Here is a 24027-nt window from a genome sequence, read left to right as displayed (position 1 = left end):
GCAGCATGTGGTGTCCTTCTATACAGGGGGAGCAAAATGTGGTGTCCTTCAATGCAGGGGGAGCAGCCTGTGGTGTCCTACTATACATGGGGAGCAGCCTGTGGTGTCCTACTACATTGGAGGAGTAGCCTGTGGTGTTCTATTATTATACAGGGGGAGCAGCCTGTGGTGTCCGGTTATTATTATACAGGAGGAGCAGCCTGTGGTGTCCTGTTATTATACAGGAGGAGCAGCCTGTGGTGTCCTGTATTATTATACAGGGGAGCAGCCTGTGGTGTCCTGTTATTATTATACAGGGGGAGCAGCCTGTGGTGTCCTGTTATTATTATACAGGGGGAGCAGCCTGTGGTGTCCTGTTATTATTATACAAGGGGAGCAGCCTGTGGTGTCCTGTTATTACTATACAGCGGGGCAGCCTGTGGTGTCCTGTTATTATTATACAGGGGGAACAGCCTGTAGTGTCCTGTTGTTATTATTATTATTATACAGGGGGAGCAGCCTTTGGTGTCCTGGCTATTAGCTGTGCAGAGTAACCTATTAGCAATACAGCATTGTGTGACAGTCACTGGGGCATCTTATGTGTGACCAGGGCTGTGTGACATGGGGGATAGAGGAGGACTCAGTGCTTCATATATATGTTACATGTGTGCTCTGTGCTGTGTATTATAATTATTATACTTACTCCTAGACCACTAAGCTGTGGGGATCCAGAGAGTTTACTACACGTCACTGTGGTGTCCTGTTATTATTATACAGGGGGAGCAGCCTGTGGTGTCCTGTAGTTATATACAGGGGAAGCAGCCTGTGGTGTCCTGTAGTTATTATACAGGTGGAGCAGCCTGTGTTGTCCTGTTATTATTATACAGGGGAGCAGCCTGTGTTGTCCTGTTATTATTATACGGGGGGAGCAGCCTGTGGTGTCTTGTTGTTATTATTAATATACAGGAGGAGTAACCTTTGGTGTCCTGGCTATGAGCTGTGGGGTGTAACCTATTAGCAATACAGCATTGTGTGACAGGCACTGGGGTGTCTGATGTGTGACCAGGGCTGTGTGACATGGGGGATAGAGGAGGACTCAGTGCTTCATATCTATGTTACATGTGTGCTCTGTGCTGTGTATTATAATTATTATACTTACTCCTAGACCACTGAGCTGTGAGGATCCAGAGAGTTTACTACACGTCACGTGAGGATGAGACGCGTCACTGATTCCCTGAGGATGGAGAAGGACGGGAGTCATATGTCTGAGAGGATACTAAGTCTCACCCTGGAGATCATCTACCTGCTGACCGGGGAGGTGACAGTGACATCACTTATATCTATAGTAATAATACAGGGACGTGACCGGGGAGGTGACATCACTTATATCTATAGTAATAATACAGGGACATGACAGTGACATCACTTATATCTATAGTAATAATACAGGGAGGTGACAGTGACAACACTTATATCTATAGTAATAATACAGGGACGTGACCGGGGAGGTGACAGTGACATCACTTATATCTATAGTAATAATACAGGGACGTGACCTGGGAGGTGACAGTGACATCACTTATATCTATAGTAATAATACAGGGACGTGACCGGGGAGGTGACAATGATATCACTTATATCTATAGTAATAATACAGGGACGTGACCGAGGAGGTGACAGTGACATAACTTATATCTATAGTAATAATACAGGGTGGTGACAGTGACATCACTTATATTTATAGTAATAATACAGGGACGTGACCGGGGAGGTGACCGTGACATCACTTATATCTATAGTAATAATACAGGGAGGTGACGGTGACATCACTTATATCTATAGTAATTATACAGGGAGGTGACCGGGGAGGTGACAGTGACATCACTTATATCTATAGTAATAATACAGGGAGATGACCGGGGAGGTGACATCACTTATATCTATAGTGATAATACAGGGAGGTGACCGGGGAGGTGACATCACTTATATCTATAGTAATAATACAGGGACGTGACCCGAGAGGTGACAGTGACATCACTTATATCTATAGTAATAATACAGGGATGTGACCGGGGAGGTGACAGTGACATCACTTATATCTATAGTAATAATACAGGGACGTGACCGGGGAGGTGACAGTGACACCACTTATATCTATAGTAATAACACAGGGAGGTGACCGTGGATTTGACAGTGACATCACATATCTATAGTAATAATACAGGGATGTGACCGGGGAGGTGACATCACTTATATCTATAGTAATAATACAGGGATGTGACCGGGGAGGTGACAGTGACATCACTTATATCTATAGTAATAATACAGGGAGGTGACCGGGGAGGTGAGAATCTGGGAACATCAGTGATATTTGGTATTGCCTTTATACACAGGAGTACACAGTAGTGAAGAAGACATCCGGTGAGTGTGAGACACCCAGCAGCCGTCCCCGTGTGTCAGGAGGACTGAGCAGGACCCAGAGCCCCATAACGGTGCCTCCACCTCACTCACTGATACATGAGAGGCACAATGACCAGAAGATCCTGGAACTCACCAACAAGATCATTCAGCTGCTGACCGGAGAGGTGACTGCTGGGAATGGGACGTTATACAGTAACACCGGGGGATGTGACCGGAGAGGTGACTGCTGGGAATGGGACGTTATACAGTAACACCGGGGGATGTGACCAGAGGTGACTGCTGGGAATGGGACGTTATACAGTAACACCGGGGGATGTGACCGGAGAGGTGACTGCTGGGAATGGGACGTTATACAGTAACACCAAGGGATGTGACCGGAGAGGTGACTGCTGGGAATGGGACGTTATACAGTAACACCGGGGGGGATGTGACCGGAGAGGTGACTGCTGGGAATGGGACGTTATACAGTAACACCGGGGGATGTGACCGGAGAGGTGACTGCTGGGAATGGGACGTTATACAGTAACACCGGGGGATGTGACCGGAGAGGTGACTGCTGGGAATGGGACGTTATACAGTAACACCGAGGGATGTGACCGGAGAGGTGACTGCTGGGAATGGGACGTTATACAGTAACACCGGGGGGGATGTGACCGGAGAGGTGACTGCTGGGAATGGGACGTTATACAGTAACAACGGGGGATGTGCCCGGAGAGGTGACTGCTGGGAATGGGACGTTATACAGTAACACCGGGGATGTGACCAGAGAGGTGACTGCTGGGAATGGGGCGTTATACAGTAACACCGGGGGATGTGACCGGAGAGGTGACTGCTGGGAATGGGACGTTATACAGTAACACCGGGGGATGTGACCGGAGAGGTGACTGCTGGGAATGGGACGTTATACAGTAACACCGGGGAGATGTGACCGGAGAGGTGACTGCTGGGAATGGGACGTTATACAGTAACACCGGGGGATGTGACCGGAGAGGTGACTGCTGGGAATGGGATGTTATACAGTAACACCGGGGGATGTGACCGGAGAGGTGACTGCTGGGAATGGGACGTTATACAGTAACACCGGGGATGTGACAGGAGAGGTGACTGCTGGGAATGGGACATTATACAGTAACACCAGGGGATGTGACAGGAGAGGTGACTGCTGGGAATGGGACATTATACAGTGACACCGGGAGATGTGACCGGAGAGGTGACTGCTGGGAATGGGACGTTATACAGTAACACTGTGGGATGTGACCGGAGAGGTGTCTGCTGGGAATGGGGCGTTATACAGTAACACCGGGGGATGTGACCGGAGAGGTGACTGCTGGGAATGGGACGTTATACAGTAACACCGGTGGATGTGACCGGAGAGGTGACTGCTGGGAATGGGACGTTATACAGTAACACTGTGGGATGTGACCGGAGAGGTGTCTGCTGGGAATGGGACTTTATACAGTAACACCGGGGGATGTGGCCGGAGAGGTGACTGCTGGGAATGGGACGTTATACAGTAATAACGGGGGATGTGGCCGGAGAGGTGACTGCTGGGAATGGGACGTTATACAGTAAAACCGGGGGAATGGGACCGGAGAGGTGACTGCTAGGAATGGGACGTTCTACAGTAACACTGGGGGGGATGAGACCGGACACGTGACTGCTGGGAATGGGACGTTCTACAGTAACACCAGGGGAATGTGACCGGAGAGGTGACTGCTAGGAATGGGCTGTTCTAAAATAACACCAGGGGAATGTGACCTGGAGAGGTGACTGCTGGGAACGAGACGTTCTACTGTAACACCGGGGGATGTGACCTGGGAGGTGACTGCTGGGAATGGGACGTTATACATTAACCTGGGGGATGTGACCGGAGAGGTGACTGCTGGGAATGGGACGTTATACAGTAACACCGGGGAGATGTGACCGGAGAGGTGACTGCTGGGAATGGGACGTTATACAGTAACACCGGGGGATGTGACCGGAGAGGTGACTGCTGGGAATGGGACGTTCTACAGTAACACCGGGGGATGTGACAGGAGAGGTGACTGCTGGGAATGGGACGTTATACAGTAACACCGGGGGATGTGACCGGAGAGGTGACTGCTGGGAATGGGACGTTATACAGTAACACCGGGGGATGTGACCGGAGAGGTGACTGCTGGGAATGGGACATTATACAGTAACACCGGGGGATGTGACAGGAGAAGTGACTGCTGGGAATGGGACATTATACAGTAACACCGGGGGATGTGACAGGAGAGGTGACTGCTGGGAATGGGACGTTATACAGTGACACCGGTGGGATGTGACCCGAGAGGTGACTGCTGGGAATGAGACGTTATACAGTAACATCGGGGGATGTGACCGGAGAGGTGACTGCTGGGAATGGGACATTATACAGTAACACCGGGGGATGTGACAGGAGAGGTGACTGCTGGGAATGGGACATTATACAGTAACACCGGGGGATGTGACCGGAGAGGTGACTGCTGGGAATGGGGCGTTATACAGTAACACTGGGGGATGTGACCGGAGAGGTGACTGCTGGGAATGGGACGTTATACAGTAACACTGGGGGGGATGAGACCGGACACGTGACTGCTGGGAATGGGACGTTCTACAGTAACACCAGGGGAATGTGACCGGAGAGGTGACTGCTAGGAATGGGCTGTTCTAAAATAACACCAGGGGAATGTGACCTGGAGAGGTGACTGCTGGGAACGAGACGTTCTACTGTAACACCGGGGGATGTGACCTGGGAGGTGACTGCTGGGAATGGGACGTTATACATTAACCTGGGGGATGTGACCGGAGAGGTGACTGCTGGGAATGGGACGTTATACAGTAACACCGGGAGATGTGACCGGAGAGGTGACTGCTGGGAATGGGACGTTATACAGTAACACCGGGGGATGTGACCGGAGAGTTGACTGCTGGGAATAGGACGTTATACAGTAACACCGTGGGTGTGACCGGAGAGGTGACTGCTGGGAATGGGGAGTTATACAGTAACACCGGGGGATGTGACCGGAGAGGTGACTGCTGGGAATGGGACGTTCTACAGTAACACCGGGGGATGTGACAGGAGAGGTGACTGCGGGGAATGGGACGTTATACAGTAACACCGGGGGATGTGAGTGGAGAGGTGACTGATCGGAATGGGACATTATACAGTAACACCGGGGGATGTGACCGGAGAGGTGACCGCTGGGAATAGTGCGTTATACAGTAACACCGGGGGGATGTGACAGGAGAAGTGACTGCTGGGAATGGGACATTATACAGTAACACCGGGGGATGTGACAGGAGAAGTGACTGCTGGGAATGGGACATTATACAGTAACACCGGGGGTTGTGACAGGAGAGGTGACTGCTGGGAATGGGACGTTATACAGTGACACCGGTGGGATGTGACCCGAGAGGTGACTGCTGGGAATGAGACGTTATACAGTAACATCGGGGGATGTGACCGGAGAGGTGACTGCTGGGAATGGGACATTATACAGTAACACCAGGGGTGTGACAGGAGAGGTGACTGCTGGGAATGGGACATTATACAGTAACACCGGGGGATGTGACCCGAGAGGTGACTGCTGGGAATGAGACGTTATACAGTAACATCGGGGGATGTGACCGGAGAGGTGACTGCTGGGAATGGGACCTTATACAGTAACACCGGGGGATGTGACCGGAGAGGTGACTGCTGGGAATGGGACATTATACAGTAACACCGGGGGATGTGGCCGGAGAGGTGACTGCTGGGAATGGGACGTTATACAGTAAAACCGGGGGAATGGGACCGGAGAGGTGACTGCTAGGAATGGGACGTTCTACAGTAACACTGGGGGGGATGAGACCGGACACGTGACTGCTGGGAATGGGACGTTCTACAGTAACACCAGGGGAATGTGACCGGAGAGGTGACTGCTAGGAATGGGCTGTTCTAAAATAACACCAGGGGAATGTGACCTGGAGAGGTGACTGCTGGGAACGAGACGTTCTACTGTAACACCGGGGGATGTGACCTGGGAGGTGACTGCTGGGAATGGGACGTTATACAGTAACACCGGGGGATGTGACCGGAGAGGTGACTGCTGGGAATGGGACATTATACAGTAACACCGGGGGATGTGACCGGAGAGGTGACTGCTGGGAATGGGACGTTATACAGTAACACCGGGGGATGTGACCGGAGAGGTGACTGCTTGGAATAGGACGTTATACATTAACCTGGGGGATGTGACCGGAGAGGTGACTGCTGGGAATGGGACGTTATACAGTAACACCGGGGGATGTGACCGGAGAGGTGACTGCTGGGAATGGGACGTTCTACAGTAACACCGGGGGATGTGACAGGAGAGGTGACTGCTGGGAATGGGACGTTATACAGTAACACCGGGGGATGTGAGTGGAGAGGTGACTGATCGGAATGGGACATTATACAGTAACACCGGGGGATGTGACCGGAGAGGTGACCGCTGGGAATAGTGCGTTATACAGTAACACCGGGGGGATGTGACAGGAGAAGTGACTGCTGGGAATGGGACATTATACAGTAACACCGGGGGATGTGACAGGAGAAGTGACTGCTGGGAATGGGACGTTATACAGTAACACCGGGGGATGTGACAGGAGAGGTGACTGCTGGGAATGGGACGTTATACAGTGACACCGGTGGGATGTGACCCGAGAGGTGACTGCTGGGAATGAGACGTTATACAGTAACATCGGGGGATGTGACCGGAGAGGTGACTGCTGGGAATGGGACATTATACAGTAACACCGGGGGATGTGACAGGAGAGGTGACTGCTGGGAATGGGACATTATACAGTAACACCGGGGGATGTGACCCGAGAGGTGACTGCTGGGAATGAGACGTTATACAGTAACATCGGGGGATGTGACCGGAGAGGTGACTGCTGGGAATGGGACCTTATACAGTAACACCGGGGGATGTGACCGGAGAGGTGACTGCTGGGAATGGGACATTATACAGTAACACCGGGGGATGTGACAGGAGAGGTGACTGCTGGGAATGGGACCTTATACAGTAACACCGGGGGATGTGACCGGAGAGGTGACTGCTGGGAATGGGACGTTTTACAGTAACACCGGGGGATGTGAGCGGAGAGGTGACCGATGGGAATGGGACGTTATACAGTAACACCGGGGGATGTGACCGGAGAGGTGACCGCTGGGAGTGGGACCTTATACAGTAACACCGGGGGATGTGACTGGAGAGGTGACTGCTGGGAATGGGACTTTATACAGTAACACCGGGGGATGTGACCGGAGAGGTGACTGCTGGGAATGGGAGGTTATACAGTAACACCGGTGGGATGTGACCGGAGAGGTGACTGCTGGGAATGAGACGTTATACAGTAACATCGGGGGATGTGACCGGAGAGGTGACTGCTGGGAATGGGACATTATACAGTAACACCGGGGGATGTGACCCGAGAGGTGACTGCTGGGAATGAGACGTTATACAGTAACATCGGGGGATGTGACCGGAGAGGTGACTGCTGGGAATGGGACATTATACAGTAACACCGGGGGATGTGACAGGAGAGGTGACTGCTGGGAATGGGACCTTATACAGTAACACCGGGGGATGTGACCGGAGAGGTGACTGCTGGGAATGGGACGTTTTACAGTAACACCGGGGGATGTGAGCGGAGAGGTGACCGATGGGAATGGGACGTTATACAGTAACACCGGGGGATGTGACCGGAGAGGTGACCGCTGGGAGTGGGACCTTATACAGTAACACCGGGGGATGTGACTGGAGAGGTGACTGCTGGGAATGGGACTTTATACAGTAACACCGGGGGATGTGACCGGAGAGGTGACTGCTGGGAATGGGACTTTATACAGTAACACCGGGGGATGTGACCGGAGAGGTGACTGCTGGGAATGGGAGGTTATACAGTAACACCGGTGGGATGTGACCGGAGAGGTGACTGCTGGGAATGGGACGTTATACAGTAACACCGGGGGATGTGACCGGAGAGGTGACTGCTGGGAATGGGACGTTATACAGTAACACCGGAGGATGTGACCGGAGAGGTGACTGCTGGGAATGGGACGTTATACAGTAACACCGGGGGGATGTGACAGGAGAGGTGACTGCTGGGAATGGGACGTTATACAGTAACACCGGAGGATGTGACCGGAGAGCTGACTGCTGGGAATGGGCCGTTATACAGTGACACCGGTGGATGTGAACGGAGTGGTGACTGCTGGGAATGGGACGTTATACAGTAACACCTGGGGATGTGACCGGAGAGGTGACTGCTGGGAATGGGACGTTATACAGTAACACCGGGGGATGTGACCGGAGAGGTAACTGCTGGGAATGGGACGTTATACAGTAACACCGGGAGATGTGACCGGAGAGGTGACTGCTGGGAATGGGATGTTATACAGTAACACGGGGGGATGTGACCGGAGAGGTGACTGCTGGGAATGGGACGTTCTACAGTAACACCGGGGGATGTGACCGGAGAGGTGACCGCTGGGAATGGGACGTTTTACAGTAACAGTGGGGGATGTGACCGGAGAGGTGACCGCTGGGAATGGGGCGTTTTACAGTAACAGTGGGGGATGTGACCGGAGAGGTGACCGCTGGGAATGGGGAGTTTTACACTAACAGTGGTGGATGTGACCGGAGAGGTGACCGCTGGGAATGGGACGTTATACAGTAACACCGGGGGATGTGACCGGAAAGGTGACTTCTGGGAATGGGACCTTATACAGTAACACTGGGGGATGTGACCAGAGACGTGACTGCTGGGAATGGGACGTTATACGGTAACACCGGGGGATGTGACTGGAGAGGTGACTGCTGGGAATGGGACGTTATACGGTAACACCGGGGATGTGACCGGAGAGGTGACTGCTGGGAATGGGACGTTATATAGTAACACCGGGGGATGTGACCGGAGACGTGACTGCTGGGACGTTATACAGTAACACCGGGAGATGTGGCAGGAGAGGTGACTGCTGGGAATGAGACGTTATACAGTAACACCGGGGGGATGTGACCGGAGAGGTGACTTCTGGGAATGGGACGTTATACAGTAACACCGGGAGATGTGACCGGAAAGGTGACTGCTGGGAATGGGACGTTATACAGTAACACTGGGGGATGTGACCGGAGAGGTGACTGCTGGGAATGGGACGTTATACAGTAACACTGTGGGATGTGACCGGAGAGGTGTCTGCTGGGAATGGGGCGTTATACAGTAACACCGGGGGATGTGACCGGAGAGGTGACTGCTGGGAATGGGACGTTATACAGTAACACAGGGGATGTGACCGGAGAGGTGAGTGCTGGGAATGGGAAGTTATACAGTAATACCGGGGGATGTGACCGGAGAGGTGACTGCTGTGAACGGGACGTTATACAGTAACACTGGGGGATGTGACCGGAGAGGTGACTGCTGGGAATGGGACGTTATACAGTAACACCGGGGGATGTGACCAGAGAGGTGACTGCTGGGAATGGGAGGTTATATAGTAACACCGGGGGATGTGACCGGAGACGTGACTGCTGGGACGTTATACAGTAACACCGGGGGATGTGACCGGAGAGGTGACTGCTGGGAATGGGACGTTATACAGTAACACCGGGGGGATGTGACCGGAGAGGTGACTGCTGGGAATGGGACGTTATACACTAACACCGGGGGATGTGACCGGAGAGGTGACTGCTGGGAATGGGACGTTATACAGTAACACCGGGAGATGTGACCGGAGAGGTGACTGCTGGGAATGGGACGTTATACAGTAACACTGGGGGATGTGACCGGAGAGGTGACTGCTGGGAATGGGACGTTATACAGTAACACCGGGGGATGTGTCTGGGTGATGACTGTATCATTGTGTGTCAGGTGCCTATAAGGTGTCAGGATGTCACTGTCTATCTCTCCGTGCAGGAGGGGGAGTATATAGAGGAACACAGGGGTCTGTACGAGGACGTAATGATGGAGAATCACCGACCCCTCACATCACTGGGTAAGAGGAGACATTTATTGTACAGGGGAGAGCAGGTATGGGGGTCCCCTATATACACCCAGCATCTGATAATCACATATATACAATGTACTCAGTCACTGTGTGTCTCCTACAGATGGGCCCAGTAACAGGAATACCCCAGAGAGATGTCCCCGTCCTCTGTATTCCCAGGATAATCACATATATACAATGTCCTCAGTCACTGTGTGTCTCCTACAGATGTGCCCAGTAACAGGGATACCCCAGAGAGATGTCCCCTTCCTCTGTATTCCCAGGATAATCACATATATACCATGTCCTCAGTCACTGTGTGTCTCCTACAGATGGTCCCCGTAACAGGAATACTCCAGAGAGATGTCCCCGTCCTCTGTATTCCCAGGATAATCACATATATACAATGTCCTCAGTCACTGTGTGTCTCCTACAGATGGGCCCAGTAACAGAGATACCCCAGAGAGATGTCCCCGTCCTCTGTATTCCCAGGATAATCACATATATACCATGTCCTCAGTCACTGCGTGTCTCCTACAGATGGGCCCAGTAACAGGAATACCCCAGCGAGATGTCCCCGTCCTCTGTATTCCCAGGATAATCACATATATACAATGTCCTCAGTCACTGTGTGTCTCCTACAGATGGGCCCAGTAACAGGAATACCTTAGAGAGATGTCCCCGTCCTCTGTATTCCCAGGATAATCACATATATACCATGTACTCAGTCACTGTGTGTCTCCTACAGATGGGGCCAGTAACAGGAATACCCCAGAGAGATGTCCCCGTCCTCTGTATTCCCAGGATAATCACATATATACAATGTCCTCAGTCACTGTGTGTCTCCTACAGATGGGCCAGTAACAGGAATACCCCAGAGAGATGTCCCCGTCCTCTGTATTCCCAGGATAATCACATATATACAATGTCCTCAGTCACTGCGTGTCTCCTACAGATGGGCCCAGTAACAGGAATACCTCAGAGAGATGTTCCCGTCCTCTGTATTCCCAGGATAATCACATATATACAATGTCCTCAGTCACTGCGTGTCTCCTACAGATGGGCCCAGTAACAGGAATACCCCAGAGAGATGTCCCCGTCCTCTGTATTCCCAGGATAATCACATATATACAATGTACTCAGTCACTGTGTGTCTCCTACAGATGGGCCCAGTAACAGGAATACCCCAGAGAGATGTCCCCGTCCTCTGTATTCCCAGGATAATCACATATATACCATGTGCTCAGTCACTGTGTGTCTCCTACAGATGGGCGCAGTAACAGGAATACCCCAGAGAGATGTCCCCGTCCTCTGTATTCCCAGGATAATCACATATATACCATGTCCTCAGTCACTGTGTGTCTCCTACAGATGGGCCCAGTAACAGGAATACCCCAGAGAGATGTCCCCGTCCTCTGTATTCCCAGGATAATCACATATATACCATGTCCTCAGTCACTGTGTGTCTCCTACAGATGGGCCCAGTAACAGGAATACCACAGAGAGATGTCCCCGTCCTCTGTATTCCCAGGTTCTAGAAGAGACGTATGTGACTGATATGAAGGCAGAAGATACAGAGGGAGGAGAAGAGACGTATGTGACTGATATGAAGGCAGAAGATACAGATGGAGAAGAAGACCAATATGTGACTGATATGAAGGCAGAAGATACAGAGGGAGGAGAAGACACGTATGTGACTGATATGAAGGCAGAAGATCCAGAAGGAGTAGAAGAGACATATGTGAGGGGTGATCATCAGTGTAAGGAGGAGGAAATCCCTACAGATATCAGCACAGGTAAGTAATAAATAATTATTACATATCCGAGTCACATATTCTCCCTGCTTATGGGTACTTTGGGTCGATTTGGAATACCTTGAAGGAAGTGGCTTGGTGCATTTTTCAGAGTGTTGTTTCTCTTGAAGATAATTCTTGATTTGGTACTTATGTAATATCTGGGCTCCCGTTTTTCTTATAAGACCGCGTCCCCTCGCGGGGCTCGCTGCGCTCGCCACGCTTCGGGCACGGTGGCTCGCTGCTCTCGCCACACTATATAAAATCAACTCCATGCATAGTTGGATAGTAGGGGTATGAAAAAATGGGGTGCATTTAACATGGGAGCCCAGATAATACATAAGTACCCTTGATTTCTCTTCTATTGGCTAATAACCAAGAATCTTAAAGTTATTGTTTATGATTTTCTTAATCTGCATGGAATGGGAGTTCTATATGGAGATAAATTTAGAGCTGTAATTGAATTCATTATCCACATTCCCCTGAGCCATATGATCTTTTGTTTCAAGAAGCAGTGTTTTCTCTATATCTAACACATCTCTTAATGCCTCATTTAATAGCTCAGGGGGATACCCTTGTTCTTGACACGACTCTACTAAGGTCATAGCTTTTGATTTAAAAGTTTGTTGGTCTGAACAATTCCTTTTGAGTCTCAATAGTTGGCTCTTTGGAATGTTGGTATTGTTGGCGGGGATGACAGCTGTTAAAGCTGAGATAGTTATTACAGTCCACCTCTTTATTGAAGGTGGAAGTTGTTATCGCATCATCTTTGATCCCGAGCGCAATATTCAAGAAGGTAATGTGTTCATGGTGAATAATGTGGGTGAATTTAAGACCAAAAGTATTATCATTAATAAATGTGAGAAATTTAAGTGCAATGTCCCAGCCACCACGCCAAATGAAAAACATATCGTCTATATATCCGTCATAAAATGCCAAGTTCGCCCCGAAGGGATGCACCCCAGACATACTCCTCCTCAAACTGTCCCATATATAGATTTGCAAAACTCTGGGCGAACTTGGTGCCCATGGCAGTCCCAAGTGTCTGCAAAAAAAAAGTAATTATGTGACAAAATAAAAGTGACTGAATCTAAAATAAACTTAAGACAGCTGTCACTCAGGTCTTCATATTTGGCCAGATAGTACTGCAATGCCTGGACACCCTGATCATGCGGGATATTTGTGTAGAGAGCCGCTACATCGCATGTTATCAACAGGAAGTCACTCTTCCACTCACACCCCTGAATGTTTTTAAGGAAGTGTGTGGTGTCTCCAATATGGGACCTGAGTGACAGTACCGAAGGATGAAGAAGAATCAACAAATGCTGAGAGTGAAGTAGTGATGGACCCGACTCCTGAAATTATGGGACGACCAGGAGGTGATGATAGGGGTTTATGTATTTTAGGGAGGTGATAATAGATCGGTATTACGGGATGTGCATTATAAAGAAAAGAAAATTCCCTCTTGGATATTGCGCTCACATCAAGACCCTTAGCAGAAAGTCTTTAAGAAGTGAACAATACTCAGTAGTTGGATCCCTTTCAATATTTATAAAATTTTGGGTTATTAAACTGGCGATACGCCTGTGTAACATAATCTATCTTGTCTTGGATTACTGTGCTACCGCTCTTTATAATAATTGATTGATCTTCCTGAAGTGTCTTTAATGCCCTCCTTTCATTAGGGTGCATATTATCCGTTTTTTTTGAGGTTTCAGAGACCTTACAGATCTCTTTAAAATCATTAAGGGTCAAAGAATAAAAGGCTTCTATGCATCCACTTTTATATTAAGCTGGATAAAACTTTGGTTTTGGCCTCATAAATAGGGCCCACTCCCGTGGATGATGGACTTTCCCTTTCTAAGGTTTCTAGAAATCCAAGTAAGTGCTATACCTTTGTGCAGCTGAAATAACACCTGCCAAGAATAAGTCGTCAGGTGTGCTCATTAGATGGAAGCACCAGATTGGTGGTTGGATAGATAAATAAATATGGAGCCTGTATACACAGGGGCATCTTCTGAGGAAACCGGTATTTTGTTACATCTGAGAAATGCATCAAGAGCCCGATTACACTGTGGGGCAATTTGCTGATCACCACTTTAAGCCAATCCCAGCTGTCCTCGAGTGCGGCCAAAATACGTAACTGCCATTCTTTTCTGCGGACTGCATGGCCGCTCCTGAGGGAGACGGGGAGACTGTGAGTACAGGCACTTTGCACCTGGTGCCAGAGGGGTGCGAGAGCAGAGCAAGTAGAAATAAGTATATTTAGGCAATGATGGCAGCTGGTAACCGGAATGTATGTTCCTGACTCTGTAACGGATCTGGGTGTGAACCCACCGTAGGAGCAACGTGATGGCATGTGTGGACAATGGTGGTGGGCAGAGCCCTCAGCCGGGACCGCTGTTTAGAACGGCCACAGCAAAACCCTACTCTGACGCTATTGGCCGTCCCGGGCAGGTGACCGTACACTCTATCCGAGTTCTTCAGTTGCGGATGAGGAGGACCAATCAGGAGACGGACATAAGAAAGACATTGCTACGAGTGATCTTTTTCTTTTCTTCTGGTACGCATATCACCTTATTTTCCAAGGATATTCACAATATGGGTGAAATGTAATAGGATGAGAGATTCAGAAAGTGAGAGATTTGGTAAGAAATTCTAAAGCAGCAATCATTTGCACTGCAAAATCAAACTGATTTCTCTTTCGTGCAGTCCGGTAACACAGCTCACGATGGGATGTAGGGGGGTCCGCCAGGAGCCAGGCACCTATGCTTCTAATTCTTTGGGAGCAGGCTCCTCCGTACTGCATCCCATAATACTCCAGTTAGTTTTAGGTGCCCACAGGAGTGGGTGCTATGCTGCGCTGCAGTTTTTCTTTGGATTTTTTTCAGATTAGTTAGGCTTTTTATTGTTTTATTAATGCACTAGCTTAGAGCAGGTTTCCAGTGTGTTGCTTCTCACACACTGAGAGCGCAGCAGAGGCTGACAGAAGCGCATACACACTGAGAGCGCAGCAGAGGCTGACAGAAGCGCGTACACACTGAGAGCGCAGCAGAGGCTGACAGAAGCGCATACACACTGAGAGCGCAGCAGAGGCTGACAGAAGCGCGTACACGCTGAGAGCGCAGCAGAGGCTGACAGAAGCGCATACACACTGAGAGCGCAGCAGAGGCTGACAGAAGCGCATACACACTGAGAGCGCAGCAGAGGCTGACAGAAGCGCATACACACTGAGAGCGCAGCAGAGGCTGACAGAAGCGCATACACACTGAGAGCGCAGCAGAGGCTGACAGAAGCGCATACACACTGAGAGCGCAGCAGAGGCTGACAGAAGCGCATACACACTGAGAGCGCAGCAGAGGCTGACAGAAGCGCATACACACTGAGAGCGCAGCAGAGGCTGACAGAAGCGCGTACACGCTGAGAGCGCGGCAGAGGCTGACAGAAGCGCACACACACTGAGAGCGCAGCAGAGGCTGACAGAAGCGCATACACACTGAGAGCGCAGCAGAGGCTGACAGAAGCGCATACACACTGAGAGCGCAGCAGAGGCTGACAGAAGCGCATACACACTGAGAGCGCAGCAGAGGCTGACAGAAGCGCATACACACTGAGAGCGCAGCAGAGGCTGACAGAAGCGCATACACACTGAGAGCGCAGCAGAGGCTGACAGAAGCGCATACACACTGAGAGCGCAGCAGAGGCTGACAGAAGCGCATACACACTGAGAGCGCAGCAGAGGCTGACAGAAGCGCATACACACTGAGAGCGCAGCAGAGGCTGACAGAAGCGCATACACGCTGAGAGCGCAGCAGAGGCTGACAGAAGCGCATACACACTGAGAGCGCAGCAGAGGCTGACAGAAGCGCATACACACTGAGAGCGCAGCAGAGGCTGACAGAAGCGCATACACACTGAGAGCGCAGCAGAGGCTGACAGAAGCGCATACACACTGAGAGCGCAGCAGAGGCTGACAGAAGCGCATACACACTGAGAGCGCAGCAGAGGCTGACAGAAGCGCATACACACTGAGAGCGCAGCAGAGGCTGACAGAAGCGCATACACACTGAGAGCGCAGCAGAGGCTGACAGAAGCGCATACACACTGAGAGCGCAGCAGAGGCTGACAGAAGCGCATACACGCTGAGAGCGCAGCAGAGGCTGACAGAAGCGCATACACACTGAGAGCGCAGCAGAGGCTGACAGAAGCGCATACACACTGAGAGCGCAGCAGAGGCTGACAGAAGCGCATACACACTGAGAGCGCAGCAGAGGCTGACAGAAGCGCATACACACTGAGAGCGCAGCAGAGGCTGACAGAAGCGCGTCCTGTCAGCTCTCTGTGTGCAGAGGGACACCTTTTTATTCCCTCTGCACAGCGCTTAGTCTCTCTGGGTAATTATTATTATTATTATTATAATTGTATTTATAAGGCGCCACAAGTGTTTCGCAGCGCCGTACAAAGGAACAATACAGGGAGACAAAACTATTTTAAATACCTATGTATTTACTGTGCTTTTTAAATTAAATGATATACTGGTGTTTGACATACTTCACTATCCGGATTTATTCATTTATTTTCATGTGCTGAATGATTTGGAGACAACAGCGCAGAACTCACACTCTCAAGCGCCTGATAAGTGACCTTTCCCATCTTTTCTGTTACATGGTGTTTTTGGTGAAGGTTTGTTTTGAGGAACCTTAGTGGAAAGGGCACCAATTAGGCAGCTATATGCGCAATAGAACCGTTCTCTAAACCCCTGTTCACAAAACTTGGCATAACATTGAATAAATAACAAAAATACAGTACAAATAAAGAGCGCCACAGATCAATACACATTACAGCTTGGATATAAGTAGTGAGGACTCAATCAACATACAACTAGAGGCTTGAGGCCAATGATGGAGATGAGTATGAAGATGGTCACTGAGTGTTGGAGTAAAGGAGAGCTGTGAGTGAAATGTGAAGAGAAGTGGGCTTTGACAACAGGAGGGAAGAGGGCCCTGCTCGGAGGAGCTTACAATCTAGTAGGAAGGGGAGACAGACAGATTACAAGAGGTGCAAGCGAGTGGGTGGTGGTTAGATAGCAGGATGTAAACAGGCAAGGGGTCGGAGAACCAGCTGGTTTATGCAGTGGAAGGGTACGCTTTGATGAATAAGTGAGTTTTCAGTGCCCGTTTGAAGCTTTGCAAGGTCGGGGAGAGTCCAATGGAGCGAGGGAGTGCGTTCCACTGAAGGGGTGCAGCACGGGCAAAGTCCTGTACTCTAGCATGGGAAGCAGTGATCAGGGTGGAGGAGAGACGACAGTCGTCAGCCGACCGTAGAGGGCGGGAGGGTGTATGAATGGAGATGAGGTTAGAGATATATGGAGCAATGGAATTAGAGATGGCCCTGTGTGTGAGTGTGAGGTGTTTGAAGAGGATTCTCTGGGCCCCGGGGGTAGGGGAAGAGGCTTTCCTGGGCCCCGGGGGTGTCCTAACCGGCTCCTTGCAGAAAGGGATCGTGGGGGACGGACCCCCCGCTATGGCGCCCGCCATCTTGAAGGGTTTAGGGACGGAAATCCCGCCAGGGAAGTGAAGTCCCTTACAGGAGTCCGGCGCTGCTGGACAGCTCCATTGTGGTCCCACTGAGGGAGGTACAAGGAGGTGAGAGAGACATCTGCGGGAGCGGCTGAAGGGGGAGACAGCACCAGATGGGCTAGTCTCCCCGCTGATGCAGAGACTTGGTCTCTTCCTGCTCTGTGTTTGGCGCCTTTTCCCCATGCTGCGGAGCTGACAAGGTGATTTTACACAGACTCCAGTCTCTTCAGAGAAGCGCTTCCCCGCTGATCGCTGACAGGATTACCAGCTCCGATAAGTACACTGATACATTGCTCTGTGCGGTGCCTGTTCATTTTGCATTGTGTTATATACATGACTGAGGGGTTTACTTCTGCTGCTGTGAAGGAGGGAGCGCTGGACATGTTTATTTACTGCAAAAAGTGTGATGCTAAATTTACATGTGAACATGAGGATCAGGGGGATTTATGCCCGTCCTGTGAGGCTGTTCCCAGTGGGTCACGCGCCAACAGAACGGAGATAGCTGAACCTGCCTGGGCTTTGGCATTGGGCAGGTCTATGAATGCTCTTACTGAGGCTTTGAATAGGCAGAAGGACTCCTTGTTAGGGTCTCCTGGCCACTTTACTTCGTCTCAGGTGTCTGGGGGGTCACTTGCCCCGGCTCAGGGGGACCCCATTTTGCTGCAGGCTATGCAGGATACTGCTCAGGGGGTTCATAAAATGACTGCCCTGATGGAGCAGTTTACAAATCCTCTGATGAGAGTGTGCCTAGGCACCCGGTTTCTACACCACCTATTTTACAGGATTTGGATGATGATGGTGTGTGTGAGGAGAACTGGAGTTGGGACATGAGTGATGAAGCTGAGGCTTTAACTTCAGGCATTGAGGATTTGATTGTGGCTGTTAAGCAGACCGTGAACCTTGCAGAGGAGGAAAAGACTCCTGTCTCTTGTGTCGCGGGGAGTCGCAGGGATCCTGTGTGTTCCCCCTCTGATGAGGGAATGTCATCTCTTTTAAATGAAGCAGGAAAGACTCCTGATAAGAGATTGTTGATAGCAAAGAGGTATGCAAATATGTACCCTATGCCAGAGGAGCATACCAAATTATGGGAAAAAGCCCCATTAGTGGATGCATCAGTTGCTAGACTGTCAAAGGCCACTGCCTTGCCTGTCCAGGGGGGGGTGCTGCCTTTAAGGACCCGGTGGACAAGAAAGTGGAAGGCTGTTTGAAGGCTATTTTTGAAGGTGTGGGTTATACCTTGAGGCCTATTATTGCTTCTGCTTGGGTCACAAAAGCTATGATCAAGTGGGCGGAGGAGCTGGCTGGGCTGCTCCACCAAAATTCTGAGGCTTTTATTCTGGTGGAGAAATTGAGATCTGCCGCAGAGTATGTGTGTGAGGCCGGTGAGGAAGGAGCTAAGATGGCGTCCAGAGTGTCTGTGACTTCAGTGTCTGCGAGAAGGGCTCTTTGGCTCAAAGCGTGGGAAGCTGATAGTGAGTCTAAGAAGTCCCTTGAAAACTTGCCTTTTAAGGGGGAGTTATTGTTTGGCTCGGAGCTGGAAGCCATTATCAAGCAGGCTACTGGGGGCAAGAGTACGTTTCTTCCCACTACTTCCAAGTTCAGGCTCCAAGTTTGGAGTTTTCAAGCCGTCTTTTCGGGGCGGGGCGTCCAACAGAGGACAGTCTGGCTGTGGCAGATTTCAGGCCGGCAGAGGAAAGGCTCCCAAAGGCCGTTTTGGTGCCTTTACAAAAAAGCATGCAGCCAAAGGGGATGACAAGTCCTCTGCATGACGGGGCGGGGACTCCCCGTTCTGGGCTCAGAGTGGGGGGTCGTCTCCTACATTTTCGGGACAGGTGGAGAGAATCCATAGTGGATCCTTGGGTCTTTTCCATAATTTCCGAAGGTTACCAGATAAATCTCGGGGGCACGCCACTCAAGAGATTTCTTCCTACACCCTTGCCGCGGTCAGCGTCACTGAGGTCCGCTCTGTTGGGAGCAGCTGTGTCTCTCAAAGAAAAGGGAGTGGTAATTCTGGTACCTCAGGGGGAGAGAAAACAAGGGTTTTATTCAATCCTCTTCCTAGTCCCCAAGCCAGACGGGTCTTTCAGGCCCATACTAAATTTAAAATCTTTAAATCTTCACTTGTGGGTAGATCACTTCCGAATGGAGTCTCTGCACTCTGTGCTCCTGAGCATATAACCGGGAGAGTTCCTGGCATCGGTCGATATTCAGGATGCATATCTCCATGTGCCCATTTTCAAGGATCACCAATCTCTCCTCAGGTTTGCAATAGGAGAGAACCATTGGCAGTTTCAGGCACTGCCGTTTGGTTTGGCAACGGCTCTGAGAGTTTTCACAAAGGTGATGGCGGTCATGGCTGCAGCTCTCCGTCCAAAGGGAATAGTAATTATTCCTGATCTAGACAACCTTTTATTCAAGGCGGAGTCGGCGGGAAAACTTCAGGAACACCTGAGTGTTGCGACGCAGTTCTTGCAGGGGAATACAGGAGTGGTACTGCGCTCACCTTCTTGGTACCTTGATATGATGTTGTTTATCAAGATCAAGGTGCCCGTGGTATGTATAAGTGGGGTGCGTGCCTGTGCACCAATGTTTGGTGACCACTGATGTAGCCTAATGCTTACACTCTGAAAAAACGGAGACTGTAAAGTGGGTGACCCGGTATGAAAGTACAAGATACAACTGGTATAGTGCAATATACAAAAAGTTTATTGGTGAGAATAAACCTGCACTGAATTTGTCTCAGATAGATGGTGAGTCCGAGTGGCCCAGTCTGGGCTGGTGCTGATGGCAACAAGCACGTACTGGGACTGGGTCTGAGTGACCTGGACAGCACAGTGGGTGGTGGCGATGGGGGATATGGCGTTACTCTGTGATGGGGCAAATACACAGGTAAAAGTGAAGAAACAGACAGTCTGGTGCAGGGATGGAACACAAGTCTCTGCGGTCGTAGTAAGTGTGTATGTCACCGGTGGCTGGCGTCCCTAACCGCCCGGTGGTGCATCCCAACACTTACCCGATACCAGTCCTTCTGTGATGCGGTCAGACGTCCCTCGTTCCCGGGTCTCTGAAGATCTTCACCGGCGCTGACACAGCGTGCCGCCGGCCGCTATGAGAACACTGCTCTGACGGCTAGCGCCGTCACTTCCGGGTTCGGATGGAGATCGTGCGCCCGGAGTTCAGGTGCTGCCGGAGCTGTGTTTGCTCGACTCCCGTGGCATGGGAGGAGGCTTGTAGGTGGATGAGGGTGGATGGAAGTGCAGTCAGGTGTCCAACGCGTTTCAGCCGAATACGGCCTTTTTCAAGGATGTGGGACTGTTGTGCTGTGACCGAGTGTATAGGAGAGGAAACCCCTCCCCTGAACATATGATTGGTCAATGCAAATTCAGAGGTGATGCAGCTAGCTTCTGTATGGCTGAATAACTTGATGGGATGTGCAAACGATACAACCTCAAAAACTGGCAGTAGTGTTGCATTAAATGTCTGGCACGGAGCCAATTAGCCTAATTGGCCATTCTGGAAGTCTAGGTTAAGTCCCCCCGGATGTAAGGTCTTCAAGTTAAAGATCCAGTACATTTCTCTCCTATTAAGCAGTTCATTGTAATCACCCCCTCTCCAATTTCTGTTGGGGGATTCAATGGCTGTAAACGTGAGGCCGGTTGGATCTGAATTGTGCTTGATTTTGAAGTGCATGGAAACACTATGTTTATCATACCCGTTTTTTATGTTGCGGATATGTTCATATAACCTAGCTTTAAATGGTCTGATCGTCCTCCCCACATACTCTAAACCACAAGGGCATTTGAGCAAATAAACAACCCCCCTGGTTTCGCATGTGAGGTGCTGTTTGTAGTGATAAGTCTTGTTGATAGTGACAGATGTCCAAGTGCTCTGTCCCTTTGTGGTGGTCATGGTCAGGTTCTTGCAGCCTGCACACCTACCGCAGCGGAAGAAACCTTTTGTATCTGTCAATCTAGTTTGTGTACTTATTGTGGGTGGTAGGTGATTCTTCACTAGTCTCTGTCTTAAGTCTGGTGCCTTCCTGAAGATTACTGTAGGTTTGTCTGATATGTGTTGACATAGATCATGGTCCTGCCTCAGTATATGCCAATGCCTCTGTAATATGCGTTTGAGTTGTTGGGACGACTGGTTGTATTGTGTTATAAAGGTGACATCCTGTGGTCCCTGTTTAATGCCGGGGTCTTTGCTGGTCAAAGTGTCCTCTCTGTCTAATGCGGCTATCTCTTTGTATGCCTTGTCTACCAATTGTATGTCATATTGTTTAGCCAAAAATTGGTCCTTCATGTCATTGGCCTGTGTTTCAAAATCTTGAAACCTTGCAGGAACAGGGTTGGGTGCTAAACCTTCTCAAGTCACATCTAACACACACTCAGAGTCTGCAGTTCCTCTGGGTAATTTTGGGCACACACCTTCACAGGGTGTTCTTACCACACCCCAAAGCAGTGGAGATTCGGCAGATGGTGCTGACAATTCTCCTGGCCCCTGCACCGACGGTGTGGCAGAGAGTAAGGCTGCTGGGCAAGATGGTAGCGACCTTCGAGACGCTGCAGTTTGCCAGATTCCATTCAAGGCCATTCCAATGGAACATACTAGCATGCTGGTCCGGCAATGCCAAACCAATGAAACAGGAGCGGCTGATCTTGTCTCAGGAGGCAAGAATGTCCCTGGAATGGTGGACGGATTTATAGACTCTGCAGATGGGGGCGGTCCCTTTGCTCCTGGCACTGGTTGGTCATCACGACGGATGCCAGTCTCATGGGCTGGGGGCAGTGGTGCTTCATCTGAAATTGCAGGGCCTTTGGTCAGAGGAGGAATCCAGTCTTCCCATAAACATACTGGAACTGAGAGCAGTATGGAATGCCTTGTGCCAAGCAGAGGAATTTCTGAAGGGTTTGCCAGTACGAGTACAATCCGACAATGCCACTACAGTGGCATACTTAAATCACCAGGGCGGTACTCGGAGCAAGATGGCAGAGATTGTGAGAATCTTCACCTGGGCGGAGGTACAGGTTCCAGCACTGTCACCCGTTTTCATTCCAGGGATCCGGAATGTGGAGGCGGACTATCTCAGCAGGGTGGTCCTGCTGGAGGGGGAGTGGTCACTCCATCGGGAGGTGTTTCAGAAGATGGTGGACAGATGGGGACTGCCAGACATAGACCTTATGGCGTCCAGGACCAATTGTCACAACCCGGCAAGGGGGATATACCTCAGGCCCTGTGCCTTCCTTCCTCACCTTGAACAATTGCTTTACCTGCTCCAGAGTTCACCTGTGTTCAGAGGAAGTTCCCAAGGCTCCAGGATATCCAGGCTCACCTGTGTCCTTGTCTCCAGCGTTTCTCTCAGCTGCTGTTACTTACCTGGTTCATTCCATCTCCAGAAGACTCCTGCGATACCATCCCTGCAGTCGAGTATCAGGTGCCTCGCTGAGCACCTCTCTAGCTCTTAAGCCAGCTATCACCATCAGAGACTTATATCATCCTGTCCTGATCTTGTCGACAAGTCCCCGTCAACACCTGGGTTGACTAACGGCTATTGTGCTCCATATAGAGCTGGGGTAGCCAACCCTAGTCCTCGAGAGCTACCAACAGTGCATGTTTTGCAGGTCTCCTCACAGAATCACAAGTGAGCTAATTAGCTCCATCTGTGTATCTTTTAAAATGTGTCAGTGATTAATGAATGCAGCTGTGCAGCAGCTAGGTTGTCTGGAAAATGTGAACTGTTGGTAGCTCTCGAGGGCTAGGGTTGGCTACCACTGATATAGAGTATACCACCATTGTCCTATCCAGCCAATACACCTGTCTACATTCCCGTCGACATCCCAAGTCGTCACTCCTGCAGTTCCCAGACTGCCCCCGTCGTCACTCCCGCAGTTCCCAGACTGCCCCCAGTCACCCTGGTCTCCCAAGGCCGTTCCAGGGTTCATCCTCCCGAGTCCCAGCCCGCGACCTGCCTGTCAGACGCAGCTAAGTCCAAAGTCCCTTACGGGACTCCCTGGTGAACACCGCTGGCAGGTTAGACTCCGCACCCCTGTTCCTGGTCTCCACCAACACTCTGGTTCGCTGTGCTCCTGTCCCCTCATGTATGTCAATCATCAAACCCCCAGTATTCCGCTACGCAGCGCCCTCCACTGGTCCACCACGGTCACAGCCGGGAACACAACAAACCCCTGAGCTGACAATTGCGTTGTAAGTTTTTCAATGTAGTATAATCCCAATGGTGGAGGGT

At 50.5% G+C, this 24027-nt stretch overlaps 1 protein-coding gene across 5 annotated transcripts in view; it reads left to right on the top strand.

The window, feature by feature from the left end:
• The window catches only part of LOC146009820 (uncharacterized), a 40406-nt gene that overhangs the window by 3272 nt on the left and 13107 nt on the right, over nucleotides 1-24027 (top strand). For 4 of the 5 annotated variants that reach the window (XM_083150329.1, XM_083150325.1, XM_083150328.1 and 1 more), the window contains exons 2-5: nucleotides 1145-1297; nucleotides 2373-2564; nucleotides 10342-10420; nucleotides 11887-12207. In XM_083150329.1, the coding sequence (XP_083006455.1) occupies nucleotides 1193-1297; nucleotides 2373-2564; nucleotides 10342-10420; nucleotides 11887-12207 (697 nt within the window). In that variant the 5' untranslated portion in view covers nucleotides 1145-1192. Of the gene's footprint in view, nucleotides 1-369; nucleotides 1298-2372; nucleotides 2565-10341; nucleotides 10421-11886; nucleotides 12208-24027 lie in introns of those variants that run through there. The other variant, XM_083150327.1, reaches the window with a different exon arrangement.

Source organism: Crinia signifera, chromosome 6, assembly GCF_055691185.1.
Source record: "Crinia signifera chromosome 6, ASM5569118v1, whole genome shotgun sequence".
Lineage (NCBI taxonomy): Eukaryota > Metazoa > Chordata > Amphibia > Anura > Myobatrachidae > Crinia > Crinia signifera.
This window is presented reverse-complemented; position numbering and strand designations above follow the sequence as displayed.